Source organism: Arachis hypogaea, chromosome 15 (genome assembly GCF_003086295.3).
Source record: "Arachis hypogaea cultivar Tifrunner chromosome 15, arahy.Tifrunner.gnm2.J5K5, whole genome shotgun sequence".
Lineage (NCBI taxonomy): Eukaryota > Viridiplantae > Streptophyta > Magnoliopsida > Fabales > Fabaceae > Arachis > Arachis hypogaea.
Genome location: NC_092050.1, coordinates 159,257,792 through 159,284,510, shown reverse-complemented (window position 1 = coordinate 159,284,510; position 26,719 = coordinate 159,257,792). Strand labels below are relative to the sequence as shown.

The 26,719-nt window shown below is 32.3% G+C and overlaps 2 protein-coding genes and 1 long non-coding RNA gene across 7 annotated transcripts; 1 reads left to right on the top strand and 2 right to left on the bottom strand.

Moving 5' to 3' along the window:
• Positions 1-6,934: 6,934 nt before the first annotated feature.
• LOC112751909 (serine/threonine-protein kinase STY8) lies at positions 6,935-15,179 on the top strand. 5 transcript variants are annotated; one of them, XM_025801235.3, is made up of 16 exons: positions 6,935-7,500; positions 8,262-8,376; positions 8,676-8,785; positions 8,921-9,040; positions 9,734-9,806; positions 10,454-10,564; positions 11,052-11,102; positions 11,363-11,502; positions 11,626-11,733; positions 11,901-11,974; positions 12,535-12,710; positions 13,195-13,290; positions 13,792-13,872; positions 14,000-14,050; positions 14,566-14,706; positions 14,807-15,179. In XM_025801235.3, exons 1-16 carry the CDS (start codon positions 7,319-7,321, stop codon positions 14,831-14,833), a joined length of 1,656 nt encoding a protein of 551 aa, XP_025657020.1. In that variant the 5' UTR covers positions 6,935-7,318; the 3' UTR covers positions 14,834-15,179. The 5 variants fall into 5 exon arrangements, 4 of the variants coding, with proteins under 4 accessions (XP_025657020.1, XP_025657019.1, XP_025657018.1 ...); XM_025801234.3 differs by having other exon boundaries at positions 11,865-11,974; XM_025801233.3 differs by having other exon boundaries at positions 6,936-7,500; positions 8,676-8,827.
• Positions 15,180-16,872: 1,693 nt separating this feature from the next.
• Positions 16,873-18,886, bottom strand: LOC112751907 (delta(3,5)-Delta(2,4)-dienoyl-CoA isomerase, peroxisomal-like). Its single transcript, XM_072218361.1, has 3 exons — positions 18,750-18,886; positions 18,299-18,660; positions 16,873-16,880 (listed from the first exon to the last, which is right to left on the bottom strand). The coding sequence occupies exons 1-3, from the start codon at positions 18,884-18,886 to the stop codon at positions 16,873-16,875; spliced, it is 507 nt and encodes a 168-aa protein (XP_072074462.1).
• Positions 18,887-23,547: 4,661 nt separating this feature from the next.
• LOC140179354 (uncharacterized) lies at positions 23,548-26,058 on the bottom strand. The gene is made up of 2 exons (XR_011872913.1): positions 25,478-26,058; positions 23,548-24,059 (listed from the first exon to the last, which is right to left on the bottom strand). It is a non-coding gene; the product is annotated as an uncharacterized lncRNA (long non-coding RNA).
• Between the last annotated feature and the right edge of the window lie 661 nt (positions 26,059-26,719).

Here is a 26,719-nt window from a genome sequence, read left to right as displayed (position 1 = left end):
TCATGATCCCCACTTTGCAATGGATTAATTTTTTAGCTTAAATCTCACATTATTATTGTTCACCAAAAAGACTAGTACTAAATAAGTAAATATATATTTACAATCTTCAATGTTCTCATGTGTATATCTAGTCGAATATATTTTATCTTCAATAATTTTTTTTCTGGAAAAGTGATATATAATCAGCTAATATAAGTAATATATACGATTATAATGATCATGCCTTTCTTCTTCTTTTCTTTAGGCGGTGTATATTTCTCTCATGTATGTATTCTCTCATCATCTTTAATAATATAATCTTGAGTATCTATCATAAAACTTGTAATTTTATGATTGTATTCTCTTATGCCATCCACATATTAATCACATGAAAATACTCGTATCCAAATTAAACATTATTATTGATGTAAATTGTCCATATATATGAGACCTTGACGTAGACATACATAGCCAAAACCCAAGAATAAAACTTGTTTTTTTCACTTTCAAACCACGCCCTAAATAAATTAAAGGATCTCAATCTCTTATTTATTAGGTGCTACTTTACATCAAATTCTCTACTCAATATATATAGTACCGTATTTCATCATATTCATTCAAAAAATGGTCTCCAAAGTGGCAACAATATAGATATATTAGATATCTTGTTCTTAATTATTACATAGTCCGATCTTATATATATATATATTGATTTTCCCAAAACATCCATCTTCATATAAGTTTCTGAATGCTAAGAATATTTTAATGAATAAAATTAATTTAAATAATATGCAGCATAACGTAATATAGTGTTGGTGAATTATATATATATGCAGCTAGCTATACGTATATAAATGCTGATTGATCGAAGAATAATATTTAAATTTTTCACATATTTTTTCTTCATTTTCAACCAGCAGCCACATCATCAATCACATCAGCTAATGCTAAATGAGAAGAGGCAGTAATTTTTATTTACTTTTTATATTATATGTTCATATATTCATATTAATTAACTATTTTTACTCTAGTATTTATCAAAAATATCACGTCAACAAAAAAAAGTATCTAACAAACATTATGAAAACTAGTCTATATGATCTTATTTAAATAATTAACTTTAAAATTTTTATTTTAACTTTTAATTAAAAAAACACTAAAAAAATAGAAAAAGAATACGAAATAAAAGAACTGACACAATTTTTTACATACAAAACATGTGGTGACACATAATTTTTGATACATTTCATATACTAATTAAGAATTTGTCACGTATCAGACAGGTGTCGAAAGGCTAAATTATCTTTTTTTGTTATGAAATGTACATGTGATCGTCGTCTATACATGAATGCTGTCATACGTATCTACTTTTAGAAAAGGCTAATTAAATATATAACTCAAAATATGAACACAGTCTGTATAATTTTATTTAAATAATTAAATTTAAAATTTCTGTTTTAACTTTTAATAAAAAAAAACACAAAAAATAGAAAAAAGGTTATGAAGTAAAAGAACTAACACAATTTTCTGTATCTACAGGCAAAGCACATGGTGATACGTAACTTCTTAGTCCTGATATATTCTACATACTAACTAAGAATCTGTCAGATAGGTGCTGAAATTTGAGTTATCTTTTCTTTTTGTTACAAAATGCACACGTGTTCGTAGTTTATATGGATGCTATCATACGTGTCTGTTTTCAAGAGAAATTAATAAAATATGTAATTTAAAATATGAACACTAGTCTATATAATCTTATTTAAATAATTACTTTTAAAATTTTTGTTTTAACTCTTAATAAAAAAACCAAAAAATAGAAAAAGGTTACGAAGCAAAAGAACTGACACAATTTTTTGCATGCTGCAGATGAAGTATATGGTGACACGTAACTTCTGACATATCCCACATATCAACTAAGAATCTGCTACGTATCAGGTGCTGAAAGATTGGGTTATCTTTTTTTGTTGCGAAATGTACACGTGGTCGTAGTTTACATGGATGCTGACATACGTATTTGCTTCTAGAAGAGACTAATGAAATATGTAACTCAAAATATGAATACTAGTTTATATGATCTTATTTAAATAATTAACTTTAAAGTTTCTGTTTCAACTTTGAATAGAAAAAAAAAACACCAAAAAATAAAAAAATTTACTAAATAGAAGAACTGACACACATGCTGCAAGCGAAGTATGTGGTGGTGACACCTAAACGTCTGACACATTCCATATACTAACTAACAATTTGCCATGTGTCACGTGTTGAAAGCAGGAACGGATCCAATAACAATAATGAGTGGGACACTTGTCTCTACTGTATTTTCTAATTTTTTTAAAAATAATTATATATAATATGTCTTGACTTTAAATTTTAAATGACTCTATTATAAATTAAATTTAATTGGCCAAAATTTTAATTTTATTTTTTTATTTTTCTATTATTTTGACTATTATTTAACTTAATCAAATTTAATTTTTGTGTCGTCACTTCTTTATTCTCTCAAATCCTCTTCTTATTTTTATATTTTCAACATTTTTTTTAATTTTTTGTCTAATAATGGTCATATTCTCTTCGTCAAAAAGTAAATTTCAAATTCTCGATGTTTTTTATATAGTTCTCGATGACTCTATGTATATTTCAATTTCATTGTTTTTCTTTTTGATATTTTCAATTGCAAATTTTAATTCAAACAATTATAGTTTAGATCTTAATCTAATATTTTATTCTTTTCATGATTTTCTATATTTTATTTATTCTCAATTTATTCATCTTTATTACTTATTTTTTATTTTTTTGTTCTATTATATGTACCTATGTTGCATATAAAATTTTAAAATAAATGAATTAATTTATTAATTTAGAATATATTTTTTATTTTTAAAAATAATAATAAAAAATATTTTAATTATAATACATAATTAAATAAACGTATAAATTTTTTTATACAATATTATATCAAAATTAAATTAAAAATATTAATAAATTTAATTATTTAAAAAATTATAAATTAAATTTTTATTATTTCATATAAACATACTTTTTATATCCAGATTTAATTTTTTAAGTATTTGTATATAATTCTAATTTTAAATTATTTATATCTCTATAATTTTTCTAAAACATCCAACTTCATATCAGCTTCTGCATCTAAGAATATTTTAATGAATAAAATTAATTTAAATAATATGTATGTAGCATAACGTAATATAGTATTGGCAAACTATATATATGCAGCTAGCTATACGTATATAAATGCTGATTGATTGAAGAATAATATTTGAATTTTTCATATATTTTGAAGGGCATGTTGGTTACTATGTCCTTTTTTCTTTAATCTTTTCCAATTAAAATTGACATTATATTATATATTATAGCTGTAACTTTCTTTCATTCCCAGCCAGCAGCCACATCATCAGCTAATGCTGAATGAGAAGAGACAGTAATTTTTATTTACTTTTTATATTATCTGATCATATATTTATATTAATTAACTATTTTTACTCTAATATCTACCAAAAATATCATGTCAACAAAAGAAAAATAAGTATCTAACAAAAATATGAACACTAATTTATATGATTTTATTTAAATAATTAATTTTAAAATTTAATTTTAATTTTTAATAAAAAATACAAAAAAATAAAAAAAACTACGAATCAGAAGAACTGATATAATTTTCTGCTTACTACAGATAAAACATGTAATGAGACGTAACTACTTATACATTTTACATATTAATTAAGAATCTGTCACGTATCAGAGTATCAGACACTTGTTGAAAGATTGGATTTTTTGTTGCAAAATGCACACGTGATCATCGTTTACATAGATGCTGTCATACGTGTCTGTTTCTAGAAAAGACTAATGAAATATATAACTCAAAAGATGAATACTAGTCTATATAATCTTATTTAAATAATTAACCTTAAATTTCTGCTTTAACTTTCAAATAAAAAAAAGACACCAAAAAATAGAAAAAAAGTTACTAAATAGAAGAACTGACACAGTTTTTTCATTGTTGCAGGCGAAGTATGTGATGACACGTAACTTCTGACACATTTCATATACCAACTAAGAATCTGCTACGTGTCAAGTGCGAAAAGGTTGAGTTGTCTTTTTTTTTTTTGTTGTAAAATACACACGTGGTTGTTTCTACATGAATGCTATACATGTCTGCTTACAGGAGAAACTAATGAAATATATAACTCAAAATATGAACACTGGTTTATATGATCTTATTTAAATAATTAACTTTAAAGTTTTTGTTTTAATTTTTAATAAAAAAGAAAAAGTCTAAGGGGCTAGCAACTTTTTCAAATTCTGGCCAACATGTAACCAGTAAAGAAAAGTGAGTCATTGGATGAAATCTTACACTATTAAAATCATCATTGATGGCTATTTGATGGCTATAAATCACAAAAGTTGCTGGCCCTCTAGCACACCTCTAGAAAAAAATACCAAAAATAGAAAAAAAAATTAGAACTGACACAATTTTCTGCATGCTACAGACAAAGCATGTAGTGAGACGTAACTACTGACACATTTTACATATTAACTAAGAATCTGTCACGTATCAGATATCGTATCAGACAGGTGTTGAAAGATTGGATTTTCTTTTTTGTTGCAAAATGCACACGTGGTCGTCGTCTACATGGATATTGCCGTACGTGTCTGTTTTCAAAGAAGACTAACAAAATATATAACTCAAAATATGAACACTAGTCTATATAATCTTATTTAAATAATTAACCTTAAATTTCAGTTTTAACTTTTAATAGAAAAAAAAGACACCAAAAAGTAGAAAAAGGTTACTAAATAGAAGAACTGACACATTTTTTTCATTGTTGCAGGCGAAATATGTGGCTACACTTAACTTCTGATACATTCCACATATCAACTAAGAATCTGCCACATGTGAAAAGTTAAGTTATCTTTTTTTTTTTGTTGCAAAATACACACGTGGTCATCGTCTACATGGAAGCTGATATACGTGTCAGCTTCCAGAAAAAACTAATGAAATATGTAACTCAAAATATGAATATTAGTCTATATGATTTTATTTAATTAATTAATTTTAAAGTTTCTGTTTTAATTTTTAATAGAAAAAAATACCAAAAAATAGGAAAAGACTACAATGGATACAATTTTTTGCATGCTACAGACAAAGTACATGGTGGCACATAACTTCTGACACATTTCACATACTAATTAAGAATCTATTATGTGTCAGACAGGTGCTGAAAGATTGGATTTTTTACAAAATGCACACGTGATCGTCTTCCAAAAAAGACTAATGAAATATGTAACTCAAAATATGAACACTAGTCTATATGATCTTATTTAAATAATTAACTTTAAAGTTTTTGTTTTAATTTTGATAGAAAAAAACACCAAAAAATAGAAAAAAGTTACAAAGTAGAAGAACTGACACAGTTTTCTGCATGCTGCAGGCAAAGTATGTGGTGACTAGTGACACATAACTTCTGACACATTCCACATACCAACTAAAAATCTGCCGTGTGTCAGGCGTTGAAAGATTTTTTTTTTCCAAAATGTACAAGTGGTTGTCGGCATACGTGTCTGCTTATAGGAGAAACTAATGAAATATGTAACTCAAAATTTTATGAGTACATAGAGAGTATACGTAGAGAAAAGAGAGAATATTTGAGCATAGGGGTGGATTTAGGGTTGAATGACTATAAGTTTACTTGGTTCAAAGGCTAATAGGGCAGTCGGATCGGGTGTTGATTAGGTTTATGTCCGATGGCTTTTATGCTATCATTTGAAATACTTAGTTGAAAAGAAATGACAGGATATTCAGAAATAAAAAACAGGTGTTGTGGAGATTATTAACAAATCGATTTGAAACTACAAAGAGTGACTGATTTTGATTCTTCTAATTGTTGATGACAATATAAAAAATGATTACAGTTTAATTTTCTATTTTATTACTTAATAATTTTGTACTTTCTAACTGTTCTACTTGATTGTGTTGAGCTTTTTGTTTAAAATTTTTTTTTGAGTTATGTAACTGGGCTAAGCCCAAAAAAATTGTTTTTGAAATATAATTCATAAAAACATATAGTTTATTATTTAAAAATTCAAATAATTGACTCCTTAATTAAAATATAAAATATAGTATATTAATTAATTTTATATTTATAATTATTATGCACATTTAATTTATAAAAAATATACTGCTAATAATAATACTAATCCACCCACCTTTAATGCACCTTTACGTAATTCCACCTCGCTGTCCACATACTTTAGTCTAATTTGCAGTGTTTAGTAAAGTATTCAATGTGATGTAATCTAATAAAATAATTTTAAATAATATAACGTTTTTTTTTTTTCAAAGATAGGAGACTCGAACCCGCAACCTCTTAATTGAGTATGAGAAGACTATGTCATTTGAACTATAACTCATTTGCTTATTTGAAAAAATAGAAGACTCGAATTCGCAACCTCTTAATTGAGTATGGGAAGTCTATGCCATTTGAGCTATTACTCATTGGCCAAAATTTGAAAATATAACGTTAAAATTATAATTATGTTAGATATATATTAAATTTGATTATTAAAATTAGTGTCGATCTAAAATATATATAAAAATATAAAATATATAATAAAAATAAATTAAATTATATGTATATTTATACATAAATATATTATTACCGATTTTAGATTGCAAGTAACATTTTTATTAAAAAATAATACTAATATTTACGAGGTATCATATTATTCAATCTATATCATTACACATGGTGCACTGTTTATTTCTATTACTTTCACTACACAATTACTCTATTAAAAAATCTCCACATATAATTGCTACTAGTTTATTATTGTAACCGGCCACAAAAAAAAAAAAAAAAAAAATCGTAGGTATTTGTTATCCAAATCCAAAGTCCATAGTTACTATTAAAGGCATAATACTATACTGAAAATATTTTATTTTAATATGGAAATTCCCATAATATGTAAACTTGTTCCGTTTCCTTTTTTTCCTTCTTAGCTGACTTCTTCAATCTTCAGCTCTCTCTTAACTCTAACTGGATCTCTCTCTCCAAAACGCGATTCTCCAGTAAGTGTTGTACGGTCATGGAGGACGAAATTACCCTCCGTTTTTCTCCCAAATTACCAACCTCTATCCCCTTCTGTTTCTACTGTTTTCAACTCGGATTCTAATTTCAGTCAAAGATTCTTGCTCACTTTCTCTCCTCATCGGAATTCTCTTCCATTTTCTCTTCTATTTTCCTTCTCTTTCTCGGCCGAATGAACTGAAACTGCAGAGAGTAACATTAAGAGTGTGTTTGTGTGTGTGTGAGAGAGAGTAATGGATTTCGTTGAAGGTGTCGGAGAGAGCTCGTCGCCGCCGCGGACGTTCGGCGGTTTCAGCAACTACGACGTCAGGAACGATGTGTACAATCGCTTGGTGGAAACCGGCCACGATCAGGCTGTGTCGAATCCCGATTTTCGAGAACTGCTTGAAGCTCACTTCAATCGCTTGCCTCCGAGGTAAGAAAGGAAAATTTGATCAGTGAAAAACAGATAATCTTTTGTCTTCTTTGTTTTTGTGTTACTTCTTTTTTTTTTTTTTTCAATTTATTTTAATTCATTTTCGGTTATTATTTTTAGATAGGGCAGTTTGAATTTTGGTTATTGCTGTTGTCTTTGCATGCATTTATGTGCGATTTCAATGGCTGATTATTGTTATGGAGTTCGTGGCAGATTATGGTTTTGCATCGTAATGATTGGTGGTTCAGTTTGAGTTTACCGAGGTGGAATTTTGTGTTGAAGAACATTTTATGCTGATCATTAAGTAGGATTTGCTTGAATGGAGATTTATTGTATTTTGATTTTTGACTATATCAAGCTAGCTTTTAATAATGATAACGGAATTTGGGAAGCATTTAAGTAGCTCTTCTTGAAAGTAATCAGCTTTTAAGGGGGAAAATGTTGGAGCAGTTTAACTGCCTTTCTGCCAGACATTTAATTTGGCATCATTCTATCGGTCATCACAAGTACATTTTGGAGGCATTCGTGGTTTGATGTTTTGTTGAAGACTTAGTGGTGAAACTAATATCAGTTTGCTTCCTCAGATTGATGCTAAAATGTGTATTAGGTTAGCGTTATGAAGTGCTAGGTGATTAAGTCATTTGATTGTATAAGGGATATCATGATACACTCATATGTTATATGCTGAAAGAGGAGATTCAGAAATATGGTTATTTAGAGATTGGGTGCACTTGTAATCCCATCTGTTGCTGTTGTTTCAGTTATGGGCTTGATGTTAATGTGGATAGAGCTGAAGATGTTCTATTGCATCAGAGTCTTCTTAGTTTGGCAAGGGACCCGGAAAAGCGGCCTGTCATCAATGTACGCTTCTTGGAGGTACCACTCTTTATCTCATTTGAAATGTTTCTAGAAATTGTTTCTAAGGTTCTTTAGGAAGACCTGACAAATGCTACTTCGTTGAATGATTTGGATAAGGGGGTTTTATCTGATTTTGGACTTTAATGTATACACTAAGCAATAAACATTTGCTGCTTGTTCCCATTTGAACTACTGCTTTGGTATGAGTTTACCAAGGGCTAAAAATATTACCTTTCCCTGTTCTGAATTTTTTAATTTGTTATTTTGTTAATTGTTACAATTATACATAATCTTCTTGTCCATCACTTGTTTGGCAGAATATTTCAGCTCAGACAGATGGTGAAGAGCAAGAAATTGCAAGTTCTCATTCTAGCCCAGGGCCATCTAATCATGCAACTAATGGAGGAGCTGTATCCTCTCATAAGAGGTGTGAAATCCAGTTTATGTTTAGTACTCTATATATACACAAGTATGCAGAAAGGTCTTCCTAACTATTAATTTATTAATTATAATTTAATTATGTCTTGTCTTAATGCATCATTTACGTCATTCTTACAAGTAGGACAAGGGATCATGCAACTGACTTTGAGCCTTGCTCGAAGCTTGAGGGCCTAAATTTGGATGTTAGAAAGAATTCCAAGGATATAGAGGAAAGATTTCTTTCAGACAACCTATCCCAGAGGTATCACTTGAACAAAATGATAATGCCATTTCTTACTCTTTTTTTCAAATGAGCGATGACGTTAAATTCATCAAACATAGAATGGACTGAGAATATTTTCCTATTTGGAGATGGAGAGACAGAAAAAGTTTAGTTGAAGTTGAATTGTCTACCTTTTCACCTATTTCCAAACTTATGAGCATTGAGCAGTTCTGTTTGCTGAACTGCAAGTTAAATTCGAAAGTCCAGTTGATGCACCGAAGATGATTTATCTGTAGCTGAAAACATATTTTCCAAATTGTGATTAGGCCACTATGTCCTTTGCATGCATGTTAGGCCTTAAAGGAAAAGAAAAAGGATGATGCAGCCAGCAAGATTCTTCTTCACTGGTACCCTAATAGAAGAATCATGTGTACCATGAAGAAATGTCAATATGTTGGAGAATTGGTCTATAGTTTAGGAGGATGCCTTATCCTCTTTTTTACTTCTACTCTTTGTTTCTTCTCTTTCTCTATGATAACTTTGCTTCTCCCATAAAAGAAGGAAATAAAGAAAAAAAGTTTAGCAAACTAATTAATATTATTGATCAACTATAGATTTTCAAAATGTAGGAGTTTGTCTATTTTCTATATTTTTTAAAAATAAAATTGATGCAAGTGTTGATATGCTATGTCTCACCTGCTTGATGTAAAATAATACATATGTGAAATGCAGGCAGGAGCATTTAAATTTCCCAATCCATGAAGTGATATTTTCCACCCTTGACAAGCCAAAGCTTTTAAGCCAGGTTTGTTTGAAAAGTTTACCTTGTCTTTTTATAAAATAAAATGTATATATTTCCTTAACTTCCTCCAGCCCTCTCTTTAAAATATCTATTTAAGTTTAGCTTCCATAGTTATATCAACTTAACCAATAACGGGAATGAAATGGAAACTATCAAAATTAAGATATAATGCATTTCAACACTAGGAGTGATTTATTAAGTGGTAATATAGAGCATGCTGTCATTCTAAGGCTAGACAAAATGAGTTACTAGAAGCCATGGGGTGGGGTGTTGGATCCCATTGTTTTCATAATTCACATACAGTTTTCTTACGCTAAATAGTGACAAGTGATTCTTGCAAAAGTATTCTGTCATAATCTGGAAGCAGTTAGTACCAAATATAAATTAACTTTACTGGAGACCAGGTGTTGACTAAGAATATGTAAGGAGTAAAAATGGGCCTATAGCCCAATTAGGACATGTTTAATTTACTCCTTACAGAATACTGGTGTGAATTTTACATAAGAGATTGGAGGTGGAAATTGGGATTCCCTTTGTGTAATTGTTGTTTAATTCAGTTGATTTTTTAAGCAGGAAATTCTATTTCTGTTTATGACTGGAAATTTACTTGATGTATTGCATGGTTTTTTTATGGGTACTGTTTTCTTTAGCTGTCAGCTTTGCTGTCTGATATTGGGCTTAACATCCGTGAAGCACATGTTTTCTCCACCACTGATGGCTACTCCCTCGATGTATTTGTGGTGGATGGATGGCCAGTAGAGGTAAGATGCCACTTGCAAAATATGCCATCCCATGTTTTCACTCCCTTGAAAATTTTATCATTGTTGTAACTTTGTTGTATTTTCCCATTTAAAAAAGATATCTATGCTATTGTTTATGCCTAATGTCTCTTTAATTGATTATATAAAGTATTCCATGTACATTTCTATTTCTATTTTTATTCTTTTTAAAATTCTCTGAATTGCCCTGGGGATTCAACTGTATTTTTGGTGGTGCTATCATGTATCATCTGACCTTTAGTGAACACTTTGTATTGGCAATGGCATTGGTTTGTATCCTAAATTTTGTAGCTGCATCTATCCTAGTCACTACATCTAATGATCTTCTCTGACTTCTAATTTGATAAAAATGAATGCCTCTATGCCTGAAATTGAGCTTGTAGATTATTAAGGAGTATTGATATTATTTCCCAAACAACAGAACTCTGTTTCATCATAATGTTTGCTGACCATGCAATCTTGTACTCAGGAAACAGATGGTTTGTATGAAGCTATGGAAAAAGCAGTTGCAAGAAGTGAGGTGCGTCATGTGTCCTTGACTTTTATTTACAAATTCATTTTTTGAACTTTATGTATGAGATTTGGTAACAACATCTGTTGTAATCTGTAAAAATGACTAAATAAAAGTAGTAGGTGAGCCTATATTTTGTTCACCCTGTGAGTGCAACCCATCATTAATATTATTTTGTTTGGATACCACTCTCTAAACACGTCTGTTTAGCTCATTCTCAAGTAAGTTTTTCTGTATGACATCTAATCACATGTTCTTCCTTGCCATAGGGATCATGGTCACGCTCTTCAAATTCTCTTTCAGCTGTGGAGAAACCCTTAGCTGCAGAAGCAAAATGTGGATATTGGGAGATAGACAAGAGGTTGTTGAAGATAGGAGAAAGAATAGCATCTGGATCCTGTGGAGATTTGTAAGTTGGTTTCATTTCATGTATAAATATTTGTTCTCATTTATTCCCTTCCCTTCTCATGTCATACTTTCTATATATATTCTTAGTTCTAAACTTTTAATTGGCATTATGGTTTGTCCACAGGTATCATGGGGTTTATTTAGGGCAAGATGTTGCTGTTAAGGTTATGAGATCTGACCAATTGAATGATGCTTTGGAGGATGAATTTGCTCAAGAAGTTACAATTCTAAAGTTAGTAATTTGCCACATTATGCTGCACAACATACTCTTTCTATTTTTTGTTGGATTTTTTTATGAATTCACTTTGTGAAAGGTGAACCTTCTATTTTGGCTTTATCCATATTCCATAATTTTCACTGTAGATCTTGTGTAAAGAGACTTTGTATTACTGAATGCAGGCAGGTGCACCATAAAAATGTTGTTCGTTTCATTGGTGCATGTACAAAGTCTCCAAATTTGTGTATAGTAACAGGTATGGATCTGTTCTTTGATAAAATATCCATTTGCCACATGAGGGTTACTAACACATGACAAAACTGAACTATATACTAGCCCAAGCCACACGAACCTTATGTACTTATGCACATCTGCTACCCCATGTTTGGATTTCCATCCAAAAGGGGCTGCTATTTCCAAATTTTAGTAACCTGCACAGATGTGAAAACTGCATAGCCAATCACCATTGGCGACGAAAGTGCATATGTACCTACTTTGATGAGACTTTTAGGATTTTCGCAAAATAAAATTATGCCCTCTATTTGTACAGATTTCAGAAAAATTACTTCAGCCACCGTGGGGGCTATATATTTTCACATACTCTTGAAGACTTAAACAGTCTTGTATATCATATCACACACCAACAAATTATTTGAAGGCAGACATCTAGATAAGTTTTGGTTTGACTGTGGTAGTTAAACCTTGTAAGCTCAGAAATTATTAGCTGATTTTTTAATACACTTTATCTCCAATCCCTTATTATGTTGTCAATTTTCTTATCGTTATCATCCATCTAAACATATTTCATACTGGCAGAGTATATGCCCGGAGGAAGTCTGTATGATTACTTGCACAAAAACCATAACGTCTTGGAGCTATCTCCATTACTGAAGTTTGCAATTGATGTTTGCAAGGGTATGGAGTATTTACATAGAAACAACATAATTCACAGGGATTTGAAGACTGCAAATCTACTGATGGATACAGACAATGTAAGAATTTATGGAAACTAATAATTTTATCTCGTAAACAGCACTAATAATCCATATTCATGCAATTATCTTTCAGCTTGTGTATTGTTACCATGTTAGATGAATTCCTTTGTAAAGGCAAGGCTTGATGCCTACTTGCCTCATCAATAATTGTCATAGATTTGCTCAATTTTGAGACTGTTCAAGAGCTGGTGTGATGTCATGCTTTTTGCAAAAATGTGGTCCTAACTTAGAGCTGAAAGTGGAAGACCATACGTCCTGTACTACAATACAGTTACAGAATTCATCCTATCTTTTAGTCCCTCATTAGGATTAATACGGTAAACTACTATGATATATTTGAGAATAATTTTATGCCAAGTATTCTAACTTATGTGGTGATAAACTAATCTTTGGTGGACATGTTTAGGAATTTTCTCTGATTTTAAAGCTTTTTTGTGCCAACCTTGTTTGTCTCTTGGTTTAACCTTGTTTTTCATATTAGGTTGTTAAAGTAGCAGATTTTGGCGTTGCTCGCTTCCTCAATCAGGAGGGAGTGATGACAGCAGAAACTGGGACATATAGATGGATGGCACCAGAGGTTTGTCATATGAATTATAATAATAATAAAGCCACAGAATTTTAAAGTTTCTTCTGCATGGATGCCTAAGTTTGATCAAGTACATATTTACATAAGCAGGATATGGGCTTCTTCCTTGGTGTATTTATGTGCATTTTTTTCCTTTGTTCTGCCTTTGCTGTTTTGTTTGATAAAAGATGTTTCATGAGAGGGTAAACATATATTCATTGTTGTCTTACACGTAAAGCACAATTGCTTATCTAGCCAGTTTTGACTTTGCTTGACACACCATGTACATTGTAGAATATGATGTGTTTTTCTCTGCTTTTTTGGTCCTTTACAAAACCTAAGACTGAATGAGAAAAATGGCTGAAAGGTAATAATATAATGCAGATCAATCAAAATCTATATTTTGATACACACACGCACAAACACACTACTACTTGATGAACTTGCTATGTGGTATATTTGTCTCATTCTTGCTTTACTTTCAGTATCTTATTGTTGTCGGATTTTCTCAAGGTTATAAACCATCAGCCTTATGATCAGAAAGCAGATGTGTTCAGTTTTTCTATAGTACTCTGGGAACTAGTGACAGCAAAGGTATGGCCTAATAAATTGAAATGATACTAGTTTATTCCATTATTCTTTTTTCCTGAATAATATGATTGACATATAAAAATATATTGTTATAAAATCAATTCTTTGTCACGTTCATCTGGTATTTCAGGTGCCTTATGATACAATGACTCCGTTACAAGCTGCCTTGGGTGTCAGACAGGTTTGCTTTCCTCGTAGTGAGACTTTATTGTTTAAGCAAAATGATTATACTCTAAAATTGAAGACCTCATAAATTAGAGCCATAAGGTACATGTCAATTTAGCAGTGTGCATGCACAGTTCTACACTGTTTCTTTGCAACATAGAATTTTATTTCTTGTTCAAAAATCTTGAACTGGGATTTTCTTATTCAAAATCAAATCAACCAAAATGTTAATCAGCAATTGATATTATATTTATGCCCTCAAATTAATTGTGTGATAGAAATTTCGACCCCTTTTTTTGTTGAGAAATAACTATTTAGCAATTTTTTGTTAGAGATAAATGTCATATCTTACAGTTGCAATCATCTCAAGTCTTATTTTTCCTCATGTATGATTCTAAACCATTAATTACAGCGTCTTACAAGAAATAGAACTTTACCAAAGGAGATGGCTTTACATAAATAAGTATGCTAAGTTCAAAGAATGCATGCTTATGGGAGCATACATGCACTAAATAGATTATCCTTTTCTAGGGACTGCGCCCGGAACTTCCAAAGCATGGTCACCCTAAACTATTATATTTGATGCAAAGATGTTGGGAAGCAGATCCAAGCAACCGGCCGAGTTTCCAGGAGATAACGGTTGAACTTGAGAATCTTTTACAACAAGTTGAGGTAAATCATATTCCTTATATAAAAATCAAAACATAACTTCAGCTTGTAGTATTTGGTAAATATGTCATTCCGTTGGCCTGATTTCAACTTCAACATGCAGAATGATTCACAAGCTAATGGTGCTTGACATTCTCTGTGCAAATACCTTAAGTTCCAGTTATTTTCATGTCGTTGGCATCAATCTGGTTTTCACTCTCTTTTCTTCATTGGCTAAGCTATAGAGTTTTTTTTTGTGTTCCCTTTTTGCATCGAGAGAGAAAAATATATAGAAGCTGACCAATACAAAGTTGTAAAGAGACACTAACGTTATAGCTGATAATACTTTTGATATATCCCTGGAAAAATTATGTTAAAATTAAACTACAGTATAGACTATAGACCTCAGGCAAAAATCGAATTAAATTACATTGTAAAAATTCTTCTACAAGAGAAATACTATGTTCCACATGGTTAGTAAAATGGGTTTTCTGGTACACCGGAATATATCGAGGATAATTCATTGGAGAATGGAGAGCTACTTATTTGGATTGTAAATTAGTTATTTGAATCGGTCTAATCTTTAATTCATATGGAGTATAGATCGAATTTGTAGGTCAAATATCTCTTATATTTAGAATTGTTTAAAGAGTTTATCTATTTTGTATTTTAAAGGTATATGTTAAATTTACAAATTAAGAAAGTTTTTATTGAAAATATAAAAAATTTTAAATTTTTAATGCATTTTATTTTATATTTATTAAATAAAAATATTTAAAAATTTTTACTAATATAAAGTTTATGTGCCCTTAGTTTTTTAATTTGTTTTCTAATAATGTACGAATAAGTACAACTAATATACAGAACGAATCAATTATATTAGTTTTTTTAATTATGTTAATTGTCTTCAATTGAATGGATCATATGTCATAAAACACTAGTTTAAAATTATGTATATGTTCCTACCAAAACAAATATTTATGTGTAATTAAATATATGTACTTATATGAATGAAATAGCTAGTTACGGAAGAAGACGTGTCAGTATCTTCAAAATATGCAGCATAATATAATGTGTATAAAAGTATGCATCTTCATCTTTTTTATTTCTTACTTTGTCAATACCATATAAAGAGTATATAAACTTGGCATACAAAATATAAAAAGAAAACTTTTGGTATGAGATATGAAGTTTATGTACATCCATATTTCTTTCTATAATCACTAAATATAATGGCTTAGATAGACGTCTTTTTTTTTTTAGATATTTTTTAGTAATTAAAATTTAATACATATAATCGATTAAATTGTATTATTTTTGTTAAAATTAGATCAGATAAATTAATTTGACCGAAAAAATAGTAAGTTAAATTTTAAACTGACCTAAATTAATATTATTTTTTATAAAAAATAACTATAATATTTTTATTATAAAAATTGACTAAAATATTTTTATTTTATATATATATATATAAACTCTAAACCCTAACACTGTGACAGCAGAGAAGTAAAAGATTAGAATTTAAGATTCTTAAAATTAATATATATAATAAGATTATTTTAGTCATTTTCTATAATAAGAGTATTGTAGTTATTTTCTATAAAAGAATCATATTAATTTAGACTAGTTTAATATTTGATTTATCATTGCCTAATTTTAATAAAAATAATATGTTTTAATCAACTATATGTATTAAATTTTAATTATTAAAAAATATTTTAAAAAAATATTTTAGACGTTTTTATCTAAATGGCTCCAAATATAATAGGTTTGTGACGAATTTCTCGATCGGATAGTAACTAATTTCAACTATTTGTGCCGGTCACATTACATTATCAAGGGATATTACATGAGCTATAACAAACGGGCAATTCTCCGGTGTGAATGACTTGCGCCTTCTACATGTGTAGAAGTGCGGTGGATGATTTTAAATATGACAACCGTCCCTAGAAATAGACAAATTCTGGTAGCTGGTAGGAAGTGCAGAAGCTATCTTTTATTCACGTGTGTTCTGTCATGAGGAGATTAAGTTAGCAGAAAATTGTAATTAATATCACTGATGTTATTGAATTAAGAACGGGCTTGATTTTGTTGGCCTTTTTTTCCTTTACGTTTCTTAGGTATAGATAAAGGGCTTTAGACAAAAAAGCCTCCATTGCCATGATAGTGGACATTAACACAAAAAGAGAGTTATACACCTAAAAAAAATACACAAAAAAAAGTTACAGAACATGACAAAAAATAAAAAGAGTTGAGTATTGGAAATAATATGCACTTTTACTATTGGATTTGGATTGTTAGTCACCTCGTATAGTATGTAACTATGTATACACCTAATTCAAGGGAAATAAAAAAAGAGAAAAAGGTAAATAAGTGAATAAAAAAATAGAATTTATTAATTTTAAAAAAAATATTTAATTTTAATAAGAGACTGTTATATAATATATTTTAGTTATTAATTAGTAATATAGAGTAAAGTATTGTTTTTGTCCCTAATATTTGGGGTAAGTTTTATTTGTGTCCCTAACGTTTAAATCGTCCTATTTGTATCCCTAACGTTTATAAAAGTGATTCAATGTTATCCTACTATCAATTATACTAACAAATCAGATTATATTTTTCAATTATTCTCACTTGGATGTATTCATTCTCAATTAGGTCTCACTTGAACGTGTTCGATTTTAATATTATACCCACTATTTGTGTTTAGATTCAATTATGTCCCTATAAAAGTAAATTATGTAAATGTTGTAGGAATTAGTTTCAACTTTTGATGAGTTATTTTTCGGAGTGGATCATCGATTCTATCCTAGACATTTGTATTCTAACTTCAAGAAGAGATTTTTAAAACTCAAACTAAAGCGTTCATGATGTGTAATTGACGGCAGGATAACATTGAATCACTTTTACAAACGTTAGGGATACAAATAGGACGATTTAAATGTTAGGGACACAAATAGGATTTACCCCAAACGTTGGAGACAAAAACGATACTTTACTCAGTAATATAATATAATTATATTTTAATTTTAATTTAATTTCAAAATGTAATTAGAGAATGTGATGTTACATTGATTGGATGAAAGAAAGAGAGAAACAGAGAAAGGAAGATAGATGAGGAGAAAAATTTTTAATTTTAGAAAGAAAGATTTCATTTCAATTGTAATGAGAGAATGATATGTGATACATTTTGATTGTAAAATTAGTAAGATATAATAGAATTAATGTATGTACATGTGCGATATACAAAACATTTATTTTTTATTTATATCTAAGGTTTATTGAACAAAAAAATAGAGTAAACTACCATTTGTACCCACGAAAGTTGAAAACGCTGACATATCTACCCATAGAAAAAGAAAATTACCATTTGTACCCATGAAAAATAATTTTTACAAGCAAAATTATCCAAACCCTAAAAAATTAAATAAAATCCCTAAACTACCCCTTTCTCCACTACTACCACTATCATCTCCCCTCTCTCTCTCTCTCTCTCTCTCTCTCTCTCTCTCTCTCTCTCTCTCTCTCTCTCTCTCTCTCTCTCTCTCTCTCTCTCTCTCTCTCTCTCTCTCTCTCTCTCTCTCTCTCTCTCTCTCGATGGAAGCGGTGTGGGTGCCATGGCCATCGGAGTCCCTAGGAGAACGGTACTCAAGGGTGTCATTCATCTTGTCGTTGGTGGCCTCGTAGCCGGCGGAGAAGTAGCGAGTCCCAATAATCTTTCGGTTGCACAAGGCGGCGGGGAAGTCCCTTCCAGCGACGCAGCTGCCAGCTTGATCGAGGTCATCATTGGAAGGGAAAGCGCGAGAAACGAGGCCCAACTGCTTAGCTTCAGAACCGGAAAACCGGCGAGCTGTCAAGGCCAACTCCATGGTGTTACCGTAGCCAACAATTAATGGCAGTCTCTGAAGAGTGTCGAGATCAGCAGCCAGGGCCAAATCAACCTCCTTCACCGAAAAGAACGCGTCCTCCGTGCAATACCTTAAGTCACAGGCTGTCACGATGTCAATTGCACCACCGATGCAAGCGCCATGGATACTAGCGTTGATGGTGAAGAAATCAGGGCATACAGGGCTTTGGGAAATTCAGTGAAGAAATCATGCGTCAGAGCGTTGCGTTGTCTCGGATGATTCAAGTAAATGTGGAACACCCCTGATTTGGGGTTCTTCTCTACTACCTCTAGGGTTTTGTATTTCTCCTCCGCCATTGATTTTCCTAATTTTCCTTTCCAGTTGGGAGGAACATGGCCGAGGTTGCGGTCGTTGAAACTCTCTATCGAGGTGCTTTTCTTCTCTGGCGACTGTGAGGATGAAAGAGAGGAGGGTGTGGCAAGGAGCCATTGGAGCAGTGGTGGGGACTGAGTGGGAAGTAATAGTGAGAGTGTGTTAGAAAGGGAAAGAGGGGTGGTGGTTAGGTGAAGAGGGTGGTGATGAGATTTAAGATTGAAAAGGAAAAGAGGGGTGGTGACTGAGGGTTATGGTTAGAAAAGTGATTGGGTGAAGGAGGTGGTGTGGTGGTGGAGATAAGGGTAATTTAGGGATTTTAAGTAATTTTTTAGTGTTTGGATAATTTTGTTATGCGAAATCCATATTTGGTAATTTCCTTTTTCTATGGGTAGATATGTCAGCGTTTTCAACTTTCGTGGGTACAAATAGTAATTTACTCGAAAAAATATTATTCCATATGTTTTTTTTTTTTGGTCAATTATTCCATATATTTAAGCTCATATATAAACCCCTTGACCAAAAAAAAAAAAAAAAGCTCATATATAAACCCTAAACCATACTCACTCACACACTAAAAGATTCATTACACTATTATATACTGTTCAAAATGACAAAAAAATTCCACAAATCCAGATCCAGCATGAGCGCTGAAAAAAAAAAAAAAAACCATTACCTTTCCCCAATTGATGTATACTGTGGATGGCTGGATGCCAATATTGGTTTTTTTTTTTTTTGGGTCATACCAATGTTGGCTTAAAAGGGGTAATGGATACAATCATACAACTTTGATGAATTTAAATTGTTTTCAATAATCATCAAAAAAAAAAATTGTTTTCAATGATGCAACTTTTTTTTTGTCACGTTTATAACTTTTCATTTGTGTATTTTTTTTTTGTGTGTAATTCCCCAATTGATGTATATTGTGGATGGCTGGATGCCAATATTGTTTTTTTTTTTTTTGGTCATACCAATGTTGGCTTAAAAGGGGTAATGGATACAACTTTGATGAATTTAAATTGTTTTCAATAATTATAAAAAAAAAAAATTGTTTTCAATGATGCAACTTTTTTTTGTCACGTTTATAACTTTTCATTTGTGTATTTTTTTGTGTGTGTATAACTTTCTTTTTGTGTTAATGTCCGCTATCATGGCAATGGAGGCGTTTTTGTCTAAGACCCTTTATGTATACCTAAGAAACGTAAAATAAAAAAAAGGCCAACAAAGTCAAGCCCGTTCTTAACTCAATAAAAATCAGTGATGTTAATTACAATTTTCTGCTAACCTAATCTCCTCATGACAAGATGGAAATTTTAGTGAGAATAACATTGTAAAACATAGCCGTTAGACACAGAGTGTTTTCTCTCTGTACAGTTGATCCCAGAACTTTTTGAGAAGTCATGAACGGTGCTGAATTGCTGATGATTCAGGAGAAGCAGCGACAAAGAAACCTCCCTCTACTGAGGAGCAAGATCTGCTGAAGAGAAGTAAAAAGAAAGAGAAAAGACGGTGAAGGTTTTTCAGGAAGCCAACAACCTATACCAAAAGAAGAAGACTGGATGATTGAAGATAGTACAAGCACTGGAAACCAATTTAAGAATCGGTCATTTGCTCAAACCGTGAAGAATGGCCCCATGAACAACCACACTGAAGGTGAAGATTTAGATTTAGCTATCGACACCGGAAAGGAAGAAGCAGAAGAAGATAAGATGACACGGTGAGTGATTCAGCGTCTGACATCAGAGTGGAAAAAATTGAAGAAGGACTTTTTAATATTGTCATCAGTGAAGAGACTGAGAGAAAATTATGGAAGCCACGGTGGAACACGTTAATAGTAAAACTGTTGGGGCGAAAGGTGGGATATGCAGCAATGAAAAGAAGATTAGAGATAATGTGGTGTAACAAGGGAAAGTCTTGATGTCATTGACTTAGGACAGGACTTCTATTTAGTCAAGTTTTACTCAAACGAAGATTTTGATTTTGCCTTATTGGAAGGACCATGGAAACTTTATGATCATTATTTAACGGTAAGACTTTGGGAACCTAATTTCAACTCTCAAACAGCCACTATAGACAAGGTAACAGCATGGATTAGACTCCCAGGACTACCTATTGAACTCTATGATAGAAACATTTTGAAAAAAATTGGAAATCTTATCGGAAAGACTGTGAAGGTGGATAGCAACACGGCTAAATTATGTAGGGGCAAATTTGCAAGATTATGTGAAAGATCCAAAGATCCAATGGAGTCGCAGAAATGGGACAAGAACAGGCAGAACAAAGGCAATTAGATAAGGGAAAACAGATTGACACTACAGGGTCAGGGCAGGACAAATACGGAGAATGGATAGTTGTACAAAGGCCAATAAGGGGAAAAAGGGCAAAAAAAAAACTGACTCTAGAGACATGGGAGGAAGAGGAAGGTCAAGATATAGTGTGCTGACCATTGAGGAAACAACACAAGAGAAAGAACAAGAAGGGAGTGAGAGTGACAATAATGCTGAAAGAGAAACAAATAACGCACACAAGTCAAGAGCCAAAGACAAAGGAAGCAGGAGCAAGCATGCAGAGCAACAAAGCATAAAAAAGAATTGGGAAAAGAGAATGAGCCAACTAGTGAAGATAAGGAAACAAACCAGAGACTAATAAAGAAGCAATAGCTCAAAAAAATAGTCATAACGAAAGTGAAAAAGAGCAAAGAGTAAGGACAATAAAACAAGGAATCAATCATCATGAGGAAAACTGAGCAGAGGAGGCTAATGGGACCCCTTCCTTAATGGAAGAATGCATCCAACCTTCATATCAAGCCTACCCAAAACCACAAAACCCCATAAATGTTGAGACAACAAAGGTGGTGCCTATGGAAACAGAGGGCGCTGAAGGAGGGCAGGCAAACTTGCTAGAAGGAATAGATTTCACAATGCCGGAAGCTAGTGTTTTTCAAGACACTGAAATAAAGATGAACTAAATTCCAGGTGTGCTCCTTCCGTTTGAAGTATTTTTTTTACTGTTTTAGTTTTCTTAAACCTTTAGTTATCCTTTTTAATGATCACAATAATCTGGAATGTTAGAGGGACTGCTAATGGAGCATTTAGAAGGATTTATAAAGAGATGATGAAACAATAAGCCAGCCATTACCATTCTTTTAGAAACAAAGTGTAGCGGACAAGCTGCTAGAAATGTTATTAAGCAATTAGGATACACTAATTACATTATTGAGGAAGCTCAAGGTTTTGCAGGTGGGATCTGGATTTGCTGGAATAGGAGTGACATCAATATTACTTCAATTGAAGCACATCAACAATATATACACATTAAGGTCCAAGAATATGAAAGAGGAGAGTGATTTTTCACTGCAGTATATGCCAATCCTCATCCACAAATTAGAAGGGAGCTATGGCCCAAATTACAGAACATAGCTAACATTGTTAGTGGGGAGTGGCTTATTGCAGGGGATTTTAATGAGATTAAAGATAATTCAGAGAAGAGGGGAGGTGCAGCCACAGACCTGAGGGCTTGCAATGCTTTCACTAATTGGATCAATAACTGTGGTTTAATTGACCTGGGTTTCATCGGCTTGAGATTCACATGGAGAGGTCCTCAATGGGAAGGCCAAGAAAGAATCTTTAAAAGATTGGACAGAGCTATGGCTAATTCAAGTTGGAGAAACAGATTCCATGAAGCTACAGTGGAGGTGCTCACAAGAATGAAATCTGATCATCATCCCCTACTAATTACTACTGAAAAACGCTTAAATGGAACAAGGGATAGACCGTTTCACTGAGGCTATGTGGACTATGCATCCAGACTTCCAAAATTTAATTGAAACAAGTTGGAATAATCATTATCATCTCAACAATGCTCTTGAAAAACTAAAGAAGGACTTAATCGAATGGAACAAGAGCTGTTTTGGGAATATTTTTAAAACTAAAAGAAGAATACAAAATAAACTTGCAGGAATTCAGAGAAGTAGCACATATGAAAAAAATCCTTACTTAGATGGTTTGGAACAGAAGCTTATAAGGGAGCTAAACGAAGTTCTGGACAAGGAAAAAACCTTTTGGTTACAAAAATCGAGGGAGAAATGGATCATAGATGGAGACAGAAATACTAAGTTCTACCACACCAAAGCTAAAGTTAAAAGAGGAAAATATAGAATCCTTAAACTCAGGGGACAAGAAGGGGAGTGGATTGAAGAAGAGGAGGAATTGAAAAAGCATATCACTTGCCATTTCAAAAACCTTTATTAAGAAGAGGTAAGAATTGTTCCTTTTGAATTAGACCATTACGACCTCCCTAATTTCAGTTTGCCTGATTGCAGGAAGCTTGCAGCTAATCCTACAGAAATGGAAATCTGAAAGGCTTTGTTCAACATAGGATCTCTCAAGGCTCCAGGAAGTGATGGCTTTCCGGTGCTTATCTATAAAAATAATTGGGGGATCATGAAGAACAAAGTGTGTGATTTTATCCAGAGTTGCTGGAATGAACCGGAGATCATAAAGCAAGCCAATTCCACTCTCATCGCGCTAGTTCCAAAGCTTAACCATCCAGAGTCCATCAACCAGTTTCGGCCGATAGCATTGTGTAATGTGACCTATAAGGTGCTAACCAAGATAATAGTAGACAGAATTAAACCTCATCTCAGTGATAGAATAGCGGTGCCCCAATCAAGTTTTATTCCAGGAAGGAAAATACAAGACAATATCATCATTGCAAAGGAGCTCATGCATAATATGAAGAGAATGAAAGGAAAAATATTTCATGGATATAAAAATTGACTTCGAAAAGGCTTATAACAAGCTTAGCTGGGACTTCATTAAAGTTAGACTTAAGGAGTTTAAATTACCAGAGAAAGTGATCCAAATAATCATGCAATGCGTTAACTCAGTGTCCTATAATGTGCTGTGGAATGGAAACAAGACAGAGGAGTTCATTCTAAAAGGCGACCCCATTTCTCCATACCTTTTCGTTATCTGCATGGACAAGCTATCTCAGTTGATAGAGGAGTTGGTGCATTTTGGAGAGTGGAAACCTATGGCAGTGAGAAGAAGGGGACCAAGAATATCTCATTTGATCTTTGCTGATGATGTTCTTTTATTCACGGAAGCCAGCCAAAGGGTTAAAGAAACGCTAGAAAAATTTTGCAAGGCATCTGGACTGAAAATTAACGAAGAAAAATCTTCAATTGTCTTCTCAAAAAGTACAAATATAAATTTAAGGAGGAGAATTATGGACATAGAAAAATTCAGAGAACAAAAGGAATTGGAAAAATACCTTGGAGCCCTGACTACAAATAATAGAAAAGGCAAGGAGAAGTTCAAAGATGCTATGGGAAGGGTTCAAAGCAAACTCAAGAGATGGAAGAGTAAGTGTCTATCTCTTGCGAGAAGTTTAACGCTGGCTCAAGCATCTATTAGTCCTGCTCTTAACTTCCAAATGCAACACGATAGAGTTCCTAAAGGAGTTTGTCAAGAAATCGAAAAGTTTCAGAGGAGCTTCATTTGGAAGGATGAACCCAAGCATCGGAAAATACACTTAATCAGTTGGAAAACTCTATATCGTCCTAAGCACGAAGGGGGTATGGGCTTCAGGAAAATCACATCAATAAATGATGTCTTCTTGATGAAGATCATTTGGCAAATGGAAGGAGAACCTGAAAAGCTATGGGTTGAGGTGCTAAAACATAAATACTATCCGGGAGGACAATTGGAAAACAACATAAGAAGCAAAAGCTCTGATTCCACGCTTTGGGAGGAACTCGTGAAAATATGGCCTATTTATCAGGAAAATTCAATACAATACATAGGAGATGGCTGCGCAACCAACTTTTGGAAGGATCAATGGGTGTTGGGAGAAGGAGCTCTTAAAAATCATACTCTCAACCCAAACATGAATAGCAATAACATAGTGAAGGACTGGACCAATCAGTCTGGAGAATGGGATAGAGAACAACTTAGACTCAATTTACCAGAAACAATAGTTCACAAAATCACAGCAATGTGCCCACCAAATCAAGATCAAGAGGGAGATAAGAGATGCTGGAAGCACACAGAGGATGGAGATTTCTCAATAGCAGCAACTTATAAAGCCCTAAACAATTGGTCAAAACTCTAAAAAACGATATGAAAGCAGATATGGGAATGGAAAGGGACACAAAAAATTAAAGTGTTCATGTGGACCGCTCTCCAAAAAAGAATTCTAACAATGACAGAAAATAAAAAATGTTTGGGGGAAGCGGAGACTGTTATGCTTGCCATGAAACGCAGAAAATTTGCATACATGTGTTAAGGGATTGCCAGAGAGTATCAACAATTTGGGTCCAACTCTTAGATTCATCTAAAATTCAATCCTTCTTCAACCTAAACAGGGAGGAATGGGTAAAACTGAATTTGACACAGCAACTAGGAAAGAGTAGGGAGTTTGATTGGAAAGATATTTTCATGGTAGCGTGTTGGAGAATGTGGTATTGGAGAAATAAGGACATTAATGATGACAATTACAGAAGATCACACCAACCTCATATTGCAATCATTAATCAAGTTCAGAAAATTAACCAAAGTCTGAAGAGGAATTACCTGATTAAAAGATTGAAGATGAAACAAGAGATTCACATCAGATGGGTGCCACCGCCAAAAGGATGGGTAAAACTTAATACAGATGGGTCTTTACAGGGGAACACGAGATGCGCTGGCTGCGGTGGTTTGGTGAGAAATGAGGACGAAAGATGGGTTGCTGGATTTACCTGTAGGATTGGCAGCTGCACAGCTTCCACAGCAGAGCTATGGAGTGTCATGGAAGGCTTGAAATTAGCTTGGGCTATGGGAATGAAGAGAATCATTGTGGAGTGCGATTCGACGGCTGTTGTTAAGCTGCTAAATAGTGAAAGAAATATGAAGAAACATCTCAATTCTCCAGTCAGAAGAATTGTTGCACTGGAAAAAATGACTGAAGAATATTTTTTGTACAAATTTATAGAGAGACCAATAGATGTGCTGACAGACCAATAGATGTGCTGACTATTTAGCTAGAAAAAGACTAAAAACTGGTGATAATTTTTTGTTTTGGGATACATCATCTCCAAAATTAGCTAGAATCATTCAAGAGGATTACACAAAAACTTTATTATTTCAATCTATCTATATATAAGTTGTCTTTTATTTTAGGCTTTTACTAACCCCGTTTTTATACTTTTATATATATATATATATATATATATATATTGTGGTCATGTGTGTTTTGTCATGAGGAGATTAATACACAATAAAAGATAACATATGCACTTTTTATCAGCTACCAGAATTTATTTATCTTTAAAGATAGATGTTATATTTAAAATCTGTCACCGCACTTCTACACATGTAGAAGGCGCCAGTCATTCTACACAGGAAAATTGGCCATAACAATAAGTCATGCAATGACATCAAGGCATCAAGTACCTTCAGATGTGATTTTCTTTTCCTTTGGATTATTATTATCTGACTTGATTCATTGAACTATTAATCATTATCACCAAACAGCTGCGCAGCACAACTATGGTCAACAAAATATATTTAAAATAAAGTACGTTGCCATATTTAAAAGAAATCTACTTCAATTAACGAAGTTAAATATTGCTCCAAATTTTGGCCACGCTATTTTTCTCATTTCAAATCCATCATTGAGGTATATAAAATTAAGAGAAATAAATGATTAAAGTGAGTAATGATTAGTAGTATCTCTAAACAGGAGAATCCAATGAAACCGCAATTTTCAGTAGAATAAATCAATAATACCTTTTTCCAAGTTTTCCTTGTCAACGAAAAAAAAAAGGATAAAAT